The 12,562-nt window shown below is 44.2% G+C and overlaps 1 protein-coding gene across 1 annotated transcript in view; it reads left to right on the top strand.

The window, feature by feature from the left end:
* Positions 1-12,562, top strand: part of Sarnp (SAP domain containing ribonucleoprotein) — a 54,173-nt gene that overhangs the window by 190 nt on the left and 41,421 nt on the right. Inside the window, exons 2-4 of the mRNA XM_070042557.1 lie at positions 3,973-4,072; positions 9,832-9,878; positions 10,547-10,614. Coding sequence (XP_069898658.1) covers positions 3,973-4,072; positions 9,832-9,878; positions 10,547-10,614 — 215 coding nt within the window. The remainder of the gene's footprint in view (positions 1-3,972; positions 4,073-9,831; positions 9,879-10,546; positions 10,615-12,562) is intronic.

Genomic DNA, 12,562 nt, shown 5'->3' with positions numbered 1-12,562 from the left:
CCCACGTCGTTTCCGGCTCCGGCTGTGGTTCTTTTACGCCTCCCTGCCCAAAGGCCCCACTTCTCACCAATGTACTGCTGCCTCTACCTGTAGTTTCGGCTTCCTTCCTGTCGTCGCTTTGGCCGCCAACCCCTCCCCACCTCGGTCAGGTTTATTACTCGTTTTTCTAACGCTGGGTTACGTCAGTCGTCCCTCCGCTGCCCCAGGCAGATCCCAGCCCAAATGGGTGCTTTCCAGTCTGCTGACGGAAAGCCGAGATTCTCCTGTTAGCCGATGATGAGCATTTTTGCGTATGTAGATGTCCATGCACCTACATATACCTATATATCCTGAACATGATTCCGAAAATGCTTGCGTTCCCTTTTTCTAGGTAGGGCACGCCTAAGACTTTTGAAACCAGCCGGGCACAGTGGCTCTCTCCTGTCATTCTAGCTACTTAGGAGGCTGTGATCTGAGGGTCACCGTTCGAAGCCAGGAAAGTCTGTGAGACTCTTAGCCCCAATTAATCACTAGAAAACCGGAAATGGAGCTGTGGCTCAAAGTGGTAGATCACTAGCCTTCAGTGCAAGAGCTGAAGGACAGCACCCAGGCCCTGAATTGAAGCCCCAGACTGACCCCCCTCACCCCCCCCAAAAAAAACAATTGAAACCATGGTGAGGCCTTAGAAAATAGCCCTCTCCATAGAAGCTTGGTGTTAAGGCAGCCTTGAAAAGTTTGTGAAAATACAGACACCACAGCTTTCAAAGTTTCTCCAGTTATCTCACCTGATGTGCCCCTCCTGCCACTGAGAGAGAGAGCTCATAACTGCAATAGTTTGGGGAAAAATAGTTCCAAAGTTAGGGTCATCTTTGGCCTGTTTCATATTGGGTCCTGCCTGATAGCTCCATTGGAAGGCGTTCTGAATCCCAGGAGCTTTTTTTTTTTTTTTGGGTCCAGTCATGGGGCCTGAACTCTGGGCCTGGGCGCTGTCCCTCAGCTCTTCAGCTCAAGGCTAGCACTCTACCACTTGAGCCACAGCGCCACTTCCAGCTTTTTTCTTTTTGCTTATGTGGTGCTGAGGAATCGAACCCAGGGCCTCAGGTATGCAAGGCAAGAGCTCTACCACTGAGCCAACTTCCCAGCCCCCCAGGAGCTATTTTAAGTTGTACCTTTTGGGAATCTTGGTAGCTTTCTTGCACTTAGAATATCATTCCTAGAAGGAGATAGTAGTTCCTTTTAGGAAGAGAATATCTTGATTAGTTCCTTATTTGTGATTTGTAGTTTTCCCATTAGATGTTTGCTCTTGTTTTGGTCACATCATCTTGAGAACCTTTTTTTTCGGGGAGGGGGGCAGTATCTGTCAGGTTTATATTAAATTTGCATTTAAATGGTTAAATCACTTTTACATAATAGTCTCTGACCTGATTTCAGATATTATGGTCTAGGAGACCCATGAGGCAAGTGCTCCTGAGGATTTAAAGAGGATTCACCCCCTTCCCACTACCGCTTTTTTTCTCCTAGTACCATATATCAACCCAGGATCTTATACATGCTGAGCACTGCTCTGCCACTAAGCTACAACCTCAGTCTAAGGATGTTTTTTCTTGTTTGATCTTGAGATATAAAGTATTACTAACCTTTCCTGGTTTGGCCTCCAGCCCTTCTTGCCTTCCTAGCTGGGGTTATAGGCAAGAACCACTAGCCTTGGCTCAGGACTCTCCCTCCCCCTCTCCCTCCCTTCCCCCTCCCCCTTCCCCTCTCCCTCCTCCTCTTCCTCTCCCACCTCCTCTCCCTTCCTCCTTCTCTTTTTTTTTGATATTAAGTTGAAATTTATTAAAATGAAAAGCTTTTTGGGTAAGCCTTAAAAACATTTTTGTATATTAAAAAAATCCAGATATCAGCCAGCAACTGGTGGCTCATACCTGTAATTCTAGCTACTTAGAAGGCTGAGATCTGAAGATCATGTTTTGAAGGCAGACAGATCCAGATCCAAGTGACTCGTCTCCAGTTAACCAGCAAAAACCTGGAAGTGGAGGTGTGACTCAAGTGATAGTGTTGTGCTTGAGTGAAAAAGCCAAGCAAAGGTATGATATCCTGAGTTCAAACCCCAGTACTGGCACACATGCACTTGCATGCTGGCACGCGTGCGCACTCTAGAGTCAAACACAAGGGGTGACATATTGTATGACTCAATACCACTTTGCTTGAATCCACCGGTGAGTCCTCATTTTACATGGCATCTCAGTGGTATTTGATGGCTCATAGCTCTTCAGGATGCATTCTTTAATTACATTTGCTTATCTGCTTTTTCTTCAGAGCACTTTTTACTTTTTTACACAAGTATCTCTAAACTCTGATGAAAAGTATATTCCTTTCCCCAGAAGTTGGAGGGGCTCTATAAAATTATCTTGAAGTCCTGAAGAGCCATGGACCCCTAGTTAAGAACCCTTTCCTTATACTCTGACTTCTGGGCCTGGTCATTGTCCCTGAGCTCTTCAGCTCAAGACAAGTGCTCTACCACTTGAGCCACAGTGCCACTTCCAGTTTTCTTGTGGTTAATTGGAGATTAGAGTCTAATGTCTGGCTTTGAACCTGGATCCTCAGATCTCAGCCTCCTGAGTAGCTAAGATTACAGGCGTGAGCCACTAGCACCCGGCTTCCTTTTCTTTTTCTTGAGACATTGCCTTCCTGTGTAGCAAAGGCTACACATGACAGTTCAAAGTCCTCTTGCCTCAGCTTCTTTTTTTTTTTTTTTTGGGTCCGGTTGTGGGGCCTGAACTCTGGGCCTGGGCGCTGTCCCTCAGCTCTTCAGCTCAAGGCTAGCACGCTACCACTTGAGCCACAATGCCACTTCTGGCTTTTTTCTTTTTGCCTATGTGGTGCTGAGGAATCGAACCCTGGGCCTCATGCATGCAAGGCAAGCACTCACTGAGCCACCTTCCCAGCCCATTGCCTCAGCTTCTTGTGTGTTGGGATTATTGGTGTGTCCCGCCTTTCCCGGCTGTTCTACCTTTTAGAGGTTCTATCTTCCAACGTCACACAGGAGAACAAGTTCACACCATATCCAAATCGTAGCTAGGTGATAGGGAGAACCTGTTTGTTTTTTTTCCATATAGTAATTTGCAGAGCAAATTGGAGATAAGAGTCTCATGGACTTTGGTGCCTGGGCTGGCTTTGAACCGAGATCCTCAGATCTCAGCCTCCTGAGTAGCTAGGATTACAGGCGTGAGCCACCGGTGCCTGGCTGTCCCTCAGCTCTTTAGCTCAAGGCTAGCACTCTACCACTTGAGCCACAGAACCACTTCCAGCTTTTTCTGCTTATGGGGTGCTAAGGAATCAAACCCAGGGCCTCATGCATGCAAGGCAAGCACTCTACCACTGAACCAATTTCCCAGCCCGGGTTTTAGTATTATTAAAAGCAGTAGTTTTATTTATTTATGTTTATTTGTGCGGTCCTGGGGATTGAACTCCACCTGGGTGCTGTCCCTGAGCTTTTGTGTGCAAGGCTAGTGCTGTGGCACTTGAGCCACTGCTCCACTTTGGCTTTTTGGTGGCTAATTGGAGATTAAGAGTCTCATGAACTTTTCCTGCTTGGGCTGGCTTACAGATAGCTAGGATTACAGGTATGAGCCACCATGTCCAATTTAAAAGCAGTAGGTTTAAATTGAACTTTATCTCTCATTTCTTCTAATTTTATTGATTGTTTGATCGCCAGTAGTAGAGCTTAAATTTAGGGCCTTGGCAGTGTCCCTTAGATTTTCTGCTCAAGGCTGGCACTCTTCCACCACTTCAGCTCTTAAGTTGTTTAAAGTCTCTTGGATTTTCCTGCCAAGATAGGCTATGAACTGTGATCCTTAGATCTCAGCCTCCTGAATAGCTAAGATTACAGGCATGAGCCATCAGCACCTAGTTATTTTATATATTTTTTGGTGATTACTACATCTTTTACTCATTGGGATTCATCCTGTTAACTAGGGAATTTTTTTTCTCCAGCTTGCTGAACTAAAGCAAGAATGTCTTGCTCGTGGTTTGGAGACTAAAGGAATAAAACAAGATCTCATCAACAGGCTCCAGGCTTATCTTGAGGAGCATGGTGAGTACATGTGGAGGAGGCCAGGTAATGTAAGGGGATTAATTTTTAGACTCTGACACTTAGATTTCTTCCTTCCTTAGATCATTGCTAGTGTAAACTCTAAGATCATCAAGAAAACTCTTGGGCCAGGTGCTGGTGGCTCACACCTGTAATCCTAGCTACTCAGGAGGCTGAGATCTGAGGATCATGGTTCAAAGCCAGACCAGGCAGGAAAGTCTGTGAGACTCTTTATCTCCAGTTAACCACTAGAAAACTGGAAGTGGCACTATGGCATAAGTGGTAGAGCGCTAGCCTTGAGCTGAAGAGCTCAGGGACAGTGCCCAGGAGGAGTTCAAGCCCCACAGCCGACAAAAAAAAAAGAAAAGAAAACTTGGGCTGGGCATGGTACACATAATCTAGCACATGAGAAATTTAGGCATAATTGTGAGTTTAAGGCCAGTCTGAGCTACATAATAAAGACCATATCTTGAAAAATGTAAAACCACCCAAAGCTCTTGATCATCTAAAATGGAGTAGTTATTATTAATATAAAACACATTTTATAGGGCAACTTTAGGTTAGCTTTTTTTTCTTTTTTTCTTTTTTTCTTTTTGGGGGGGTGGGGTCCGGTCATGGGCCTGAACTTTGGACCTGAGCGCTGTCTCTCAGCTCTTCAGCTCAAGGCTAGCACTCTACCACTTGAGCCACAGCACCACTTCTGGCTTTTTTTTTCTGGTTATGTGGTGCTAAGGAATCGAACTCAGGGCCTCATGCATGCAAGGCAAGGGCTCTACCACTGAGCCACCTTCCCAGCCCCAGGTTAGCTTATTTTTTCCCCCTTATCCTTCAGAGAGAGAGAGAGAGAGAGAGAGAGAGAGAGAGAGTGTGTGTGTGTGTTGGTACTGGGGCTTCATTGAACTCAGGACCTAACCTAGCTCTCTATGACTTGAGGGGTATTTCATTGGAGTTACATAGTCTTACACACTTTTGTATAGCAGTCCTCAGATCTCACTTTCCTAAGTAGCTAGGATTTACAGGCATGAGCCACCAGCATCGAACTACTTTTTCTTGGTTGTGGGGCTTGAATTCTGGGCCTGGGTGCTGTCCCTGAGCTCTTAGAAGCTCAAGGCGAGCACTCTACCGCTGAGCCACAGGGCCACTTCTGGTTTTCTGGTGGTTAATTGGAGACAAGAATCTCACAGGGCTGGGAAGGCGGCTCAGTGGTAGAGTGCTTGTCTTGCATGCATGAGGCCCTGGGTTCGATTCCTTAGCACCACACAAGCAGAAAAAGTTGGAAGTGGTACTGTGGCTCAATTGGTAGAGTGCTTGCCTTGAGCTGAAGAGCTGAGGGACAACACCAAGGCCCAGAGTTCAGGCCCCACAACTGACCAAAAAAAAAGAGCTACTTAGGAGGTTCAGATCTGAGGATTGGAGTTCAAAGCCAGCTTGGGCAGGTTAGTCTATGAGACTCTTTTATCCCCAATTAACCACCAGAAAACCCGAAGTGGGGCTGTGGCTGTAGTTATGGCTCAAGTTGTAGAGCACTGCCTTGACTTGAAGAGCTCAGGGACAGTGCCCAGGCCTAGAGTTCAAGCCCCATGACTGACAAAAACAAAATTAAGATCTGAAGTTCCTGGCTCAAAATCAAATTGGATAGACAAATCTGAGATAACTTTTGCCTCCAATTAATCAGCAAAAAGCTGGAAGTGCAGATATAGCATCAGTCTTGAGTGTAAAAGCTAAGCAAGAATGGGAGGTCCTGAGTTCAAGAGCCAGTATTGGCACATACATGTGAGCTCACATACAAAGTTAGCATGGAGAGTTAAAGTGTAGTTTTCAATAGTAGATCATTTGTCTAGCATGCAGGACCTGTGTTTGAATCCTAGCTCTACAAAAGTGAATGAATGAATGTACGAGAGTGTATGTGTTTATGTGTTATAAATGTGTTAGCCTGTGTGATCCCAGCTGCTGGAAGGCTGATAAAGAAGAATTATGAATTTGAGGCCAGCATGGATAATTAATGAAACTTGTCTTAAGGAAGGAAGGAATGAAGGAAGGGCGGAGTGAGGAAAAGGAGGAGGGGTTAGCATAGTGGTACAAGTATCACTGGACTAAAATTTTAAAGTCCTGAATTTTAATTACTCATTTACTAAGAATTTACTATGTCAAACTTCTTACACGTCTTAAGTATTCATGATTTATGATATATGTGTCTGGAACCTTGAAGTCTATAAACTAGGCAAGCCATGGTCCCTCCTAGGTCTGACATTTTCCATTTCTGCCTTTAAGAAAATAAAAACATGGTCTGGGAAGTTGGCTCAGTTGTAGAGCGCTTGCCTTGCATGCCTGAGACCCTGGGTTCGATTCCTCAGCACCACATAAGAAAAAAGCCGGAAGTGGCGCTGTGGCTCAAGTGGTAGGGCACTGGACCCCCACCCCCCAAAAAAAGAAAAAAACAAAACAGACCCTGATTTCTTTTTTCTTTCTGTGTGTGTGTGTGTGTGTGTGTGTGTGTGTGTGAGAGAGAGAGAGAGAGAGAGAGAGAGAGAGAGAGAGAGAGGAGAGAGAGAAGGAAAAGAGAGAACTAGGGCTTGAACTTGGGACTTGGGCGCCATCTGCCTGGGCAAACTTTGAACCACGATCTTTAGATCTCAGCCTCTTGAGTAGCTAAGACAATAAGCCTGAGCCACCTGGTGCTCAGAGTTTTTTTTTTAACACTGGTGCATCAGAGTTTTTTGTTTTTTTTTTGGGTCCTGTCATGGGGCCTGAACTCTGGGCCTGGGCGCTGTCCCTCAGCTCTTCAGCTCAAGGCTAGTGCTCTACCACTTGAGCCACAGCGCCACTTCCGGCTTTTTCTTTTTGCTTATGTGGTGCTGAGGAATCGAACCCAGGGCCTCAGGCATGCAAGGCAAGCGCTCTACCACTGAGCCACCTTCCCAGCCCCGCATCAGAGTTTTTGTATCTACACAAACCTAAATTTGATATCCTATCAAGTGTCCTATCTGTTCATTTGTTGTTTTTAACTTATATTTCCTTTTTGTCATAGCTTTTTAGGTTTGTTTGCCCAGTTTTGAGGTTCCTTACTAGTTTGTAGATTTTTTTTTTTTGGTCCTGGAGCTTGAACTCTGGGCATAGGCGTTGTCCCTCAGCTCTTCAGCTCAAAGCTAGTACACTACCACTTGAGCCACAGCGCCACTTCCGGTTTTCTGGTGGTTAGCGCCACTTCCGGTTTTCTGGTGGTTAATTGGAGATTAGAGCTAGTTTTGAATCTTAACCCTCAGATCTCAGCCTCCTTAGTAGCTAGGATTACAGGCATGAACCACCAATACCTGGCTTGATTTTTTTTTTTTTTTTTTTTGGGTCCGGTTGTGGGGCCTGAACTCTGGGCCTGGGCGCTGTCCCTCAGCTCTTCAGCTCAAGGCTAGCGCTCTACCACTTGAGCCACAGCGCCACTTCCGGCTTTTTTTTTGCTTATGTGGTACTGAGGAATCGAACCCAGGGCCTCATGCATGCAAGGCAAGCACTCTACCACTGGGCCACCTTCCCAGCCCTGATTTTTTTTTTTTTAATTCTAGTAACTTACTTGTTTTCAGACACGGATATTTTCTTTTTATTCTTTTTTTTTGGGGGGGGGGGGTTGGTCATGGGGCTTGAACTTAGGGCCTTGGTACTGTCCCTGAGCTTTTTCACCCAAGGTAGTGCTATGCCACTTTGAGCCACAGCTCCACTTCCTGTTTTCTGGTGATTAATTGGAGGCAAAAGTCTCACAGCCAGGGCTGGGAAGGTGGCTCAGTGGTAGAGTGCTTGCCTTGCATGCCTGAAGCCCTGGGTTCCATTCTTCAGTATCACATAAGCAGAAAAAGCTAGAAGTGGCGCTGTTGCTCAAGTAGCTAGAGTGCTAGCCTTGAGCTGAAGAGCTGAGGCACAGTGCCTCAGAGTTCAGGCCCACGATCAGCAAAAAAAAAAAAAGGCTCACAGCCTTTCCTGCCTAGGCTGGCTTTGCACTGTGACCCTCAGATCTCAGGCTCTAGTAGTTAGGATTACAGGTGTGAGCCTTTGGCACCCTCCTGAGATATTTTCTTTCTTTCTTTTTTTTTCTGGTTGGTAGTGGGTCTGGGGCTAGCGCTTTACTGCTTAAGCCACAGTGCCACTTCTGGTTTTCTAATGGCTTATTGGAGATAAGAGTCTCATGGACTTTCCTGCCTGGGCTGGCTTTGAACTGCGATCCTCAGATCTCAGCCTCCTGAATAGCTAGGATTACAGGTGTGAGCCACCGGCGCCCAGCTCTTGAGATATTTTCTTTGTGATTTGTTTTTAAATTTTTCTTTGGCATCCTTTCCTAAGTAGGAGTCTTAGTTTTTGGAAAATCAAATGTTCTCCTGTTACTTTTTTGCTTTTGTCTTTTGAAAAACTTTTGTTGTTGTGGAGCTTGAATTCAGGGCCTGGGCTCTGTCCCTGAGCCTCTGTGTTCAAGGTTAGCACTCTGCCACTTGAACCCAGTGCCACTTCTGGTTTTCTAGAGGTTAATTGGAATTAAGAATCTCACAGACTTTCCTCCTGGGCTGGCTTTGAACCATGATCCTCAGATCTCAGCCTCCTAAGTAGTTAGAACTATAGACCTGAGTCACCAACTATAGACCTAGCCAAATATTTGTTTTTGAACCTGAGACCTTGCATTTGCTTGCTCAGTTGTTTGGCTGGTGTTTTACCACTTGAGCCACACTTCCAGTCTGGCCAGTCTAGCTTGTTTTTTGGTATGTGTGTATGTGCATGTGTGCCAGCATGCACACCTGTATGTATGTCTGTATTGGGGTTTGAACTGAGGGCTTTATGCCTTATTTGGCTTTTTCACTTAAGGATGGTACTCTAGTACTTAAGCTCTACCTCTAGTTCTGGCTTTTTTTTGGGGGGGGGGGGTCAGCTCAAGATTAGCACTTAGCCACTTGAGCCAGAACCCTTCTTCTAGCTTTTTTTTTTTTTCCTTCTCTTCTAGCTTTTTGGTAGTTAATTGGTGATTAGAATCTCATAGACTTTTCTGCCCAGGCTGACGTCAAACCTCAATCTTCAGTTTTCAGCCTCCACAGTAGCTAGGATTACAGAGGTGAGCCACTGGCCCCAGTCCACTTCTGGCTTTTTGTTGGTTAATTGGAGAGCAGAGTCTTGGGAATTTTTCCGTTCTTGTTGGCAATGAACGATCCTCAGATTTCAGCCTCTTGAGTAGCTATGATTACAGCATGAGCCACCATTGCCCAGCTCATCTGGCTCTTTAGTGGTTATTTTGGTGATGGACTATTGCAGACTTGAGGCTGCCTTAGCCAGCCTCAAACCACCATCTTCCATATCTTAGTCTCCTAAGTAGCTAAGATTTTAGCCATGAACCAGTAGTCTTGACCAAAATCCATTCAGTTTTTCAAATGTTCCAGATTATATAATCATCAATTCGGCCTTCACTGTTTAATTTTATTTTGGGAAACCAAAGTGATTGTAACTTTATTCTTTTTTTTTTTTTTGGGTTCGGTCATGGGCCTGAACTCTGGGCCTGGGCGCTGTCCCTCAGCTCTTCAGCTCAAGGCTAGCGCTCTACCACTTGAGCCACAGCTCTACTTCCGGCTTTTTTTTCTGCTTATGTGGTGCTGAGGAATCAAACCCAGGGCCTCATGCATGCAAGGCAAGCACTCTACCTCTGAGCCACCTTCCCAGCCCCTGTAACTTTATTCTTAGTTTAGTCATCAAGATGGTTTTGTAATGCAGTTTGACCTGAATATTTTAATGTTCTTTAGCTGAAGAAGAGGCAAATGAAGAAGATGTATTGGGAGATGAAACAGAGGTAAGTTGGAAAAACTAAGGTTAATTGGCTTGGTAGTGTGCTACTGCCTTTTCCATGTTGCTCAATACTAACTATTACAGTATTTTAGATGCTAATTTATTTGGGGAGCTCAAGAACAGAGTGAAAGTTCTGTGAGATTTGTTCATTCTGGGGTTGTAATATATATATTTTTAAATTGGTTGTGGGGCTTGAACTCTGGGCCTGGATGCTGTTCCTGTGCTCTTCAGCTCAAGGCGAGTGCTCTATAGCTTGAGTCACAGTGCCACTTTCGGTTTTCTAGTGTTTTTTAAAATTTTTATTTTTTATTTTCATTTTTTGGGTCCTGTCGTGGGGCCTGAGCTCTGGGCCTAGGCGCTGTCCCTCAGCTCTTCAGCTCAAGACTAGTGCTCTACCACTTGAGCCACAGCGCCACTTCCGGCTTTTTTCTTTTTGCTTATGTGGTGCTGAGGAATGGAACCCAGGGCCTCATGCGTGCAAGGCAAGCGTTCTACCACTGAGCCACCTTCCCAGCCCCTTCTAGTGTTTTTTGGAGATAAGAGTCTCATGGACTTTCCTGCCTGGGCGATTCTCAGAGCTCAGCCTCCTGAGTAGCTAGGATTACTGTAATATTCTTTTGTTGATGGGTATTTACTATTGATTCATGTGAACCTTTTTTGTTTTCAATTTAGGAAGAAGAACCAAAGCCCATAGAGCTGCCTGTCAAAGAAGAAGAACCCCCTGAAAAAACTGTTGATGTGTAATTGTCTTTTTAGAAACAATCTGAGCATAATGCAGACAGTGATATTTTTATTGGTTTTAAAGTTTCATTCTATTTACCTCTTACGTGTTCCCATTAACTTTTTCATTTCTTGTTAATTAGAAATTTTCAGGAGAGCAGGCATCAATGGCTCATGCTTATAATTTTTGCTACTTAGGAGGCTAAGATCTGAGGATTGAGGTTTGAAGCCACTCTGGCAGACGGGTCTAAGAGACTCTTATCTCCAGTTAACTGAAGAAACTTGGAAGTGAAGGTGTGGCTCAAATGGTAGAGGATCAGCCTTAAGCAAAAAAGCTAAGCAAGTATGAGGCTTCAGTTTAAGCCCCAGTATTGGCACAAAACAAACAAAAACAACAACAATAAAAACCCAGAATTTTCAAGTGAAGTAAAGCAGTTTGTCTTCAGGTTATATAATAGGTGATTAAAACCAGATATCTTCAAGTTCAGAAATAGTTTAGTATTAGCCTTAGTTCTTTCATAGGATCATCATAAGAATTACTGCAGAATCTGTAAGATTATCTGTTACATAAAATTCTGTAAACTGTTACTCTTCTAGAGCTACAGTCTTATAGAAAAATATAAAATGGCCAGGCTCATACCTGTAATCCTAGCTATTCAGGAATCTGAGATCTGAGGTTTGTGGTTCAAAGTCAGCCTGGGCAGAATTGTGTGAAATTCTCTTTCCAGTTAACCAGTAAAAAGTATAAAATTGCATAAAAGGAGTTTTGTAGTGAAGGAGGGAGTTGAGCAGATGTTTTATTTCTCAAGTAACACTGTATCCTTTCTTTGTGATATATAGTGAAAGGAAGACCAGTATTAGAATGGAAAATCGGTTTCAGTTTGTTTAAACCATCCTATAAGGTTGATAGGCATTTTTGTTCAGGGTTCTTTCACCAAATAGTCATTTTGTTAGCACATTAAGAAAAATTGAGGGACTGGGAAGGTGGCTCAGTGGTAGAGTGCTTGCCTTGCATGCATGAAGCCCTGGGTTTGATTTCTTAGCACCACATAAGCAAAGAGAAAAAAGCTGGAAGTGGTGCTGTGGCTCAAGTGGTAGAGCGCTAGCCTTGAGCTGAAGAGCTGAGGGACAGCGCCCAGGCCCAGAGTTCAGGCCCCACGACCAGACCCAAAAAAAAAAAAAGAAAAAGAAAAAGAAAAATTGAGTCCCTTCTATCATTTTTGTTTCTGATAGCTGTATGAAGTAGATTTAAGTATAGAAAAAAAATTTTTTAAAAAGGCTGCGCGTCGGTGGCTCACGCCTTAATCCTAGCTACTAAGGAGGCCGAGATCTGAGGATTATTGGGGTTCAAAGCCAGCCTGGTCAGGAAAGTCCGAGAGACTCCAATAAACCACTAGAAAACTGGAAGTGGAGGTGTGGCTCAAGTGGTAGAGTGCTAGCCTTGAGCTGAAGAGCTTAGGGATAGTGCCCAGGTCCAGAGTTCAAGCCCCATGACTGACCAAAAAATAAAAAATAAAAGAAATAGTACATGGAAGACATTTTTTTTATCCCTCATTTCTTAGGAATTTGAAATTGGGATAGAACTCAGGGGCCTTGTATATTCTAGTCAAGCACTATACTACTAAGCTACATCCTTGTTCCTTCCCGTAAGCCTTCATAGAAGTTTTTAGTAGATTCTTTTGAGGGTATTTAACCTTGTGTGTATAGGAATATATTTATGTTTATATGTGGATACAGATAAATACACTATGCACAGTTTCTTGAGTTTTCTTTCATGTTGGGTAATCTTTCCTGTACAATAACTTTTTTTTTTTTTTGCTGGCACTGAGAATATAAGTCAGTGTATTGGCTTGATTTATTACTTGCTTGTTCAGCTTGTATTCTGCCCTTTGAGTTATGCCTCCAGGCTGGCTTTTTGCTGGTTATTTTTGGATATGGTGTCTCTTGGATTTTCTGCTTGGGTTAGCT

Source organism: Dipodomys merriami, unplaced genomic scaffold (assembly GCF_024711535.1).
Source record: "Dipodomys merriami isolate MVZ:Mamm:240054 unplaced genomic scaffold, mDipMer1.0.p SCAF_10, whole genome shotgun sequence".
Classification (NCBI taxonomy): domain Eukaryota; kingdom Metazoa; phylum Chordata; class Mammalia; order Rodentia; family Heteromyidae; genus Dipodomys; species Dipodomys merriami.
This window is presented reverse-complemented; position numbering and strand designations above follow the sequence as displayed.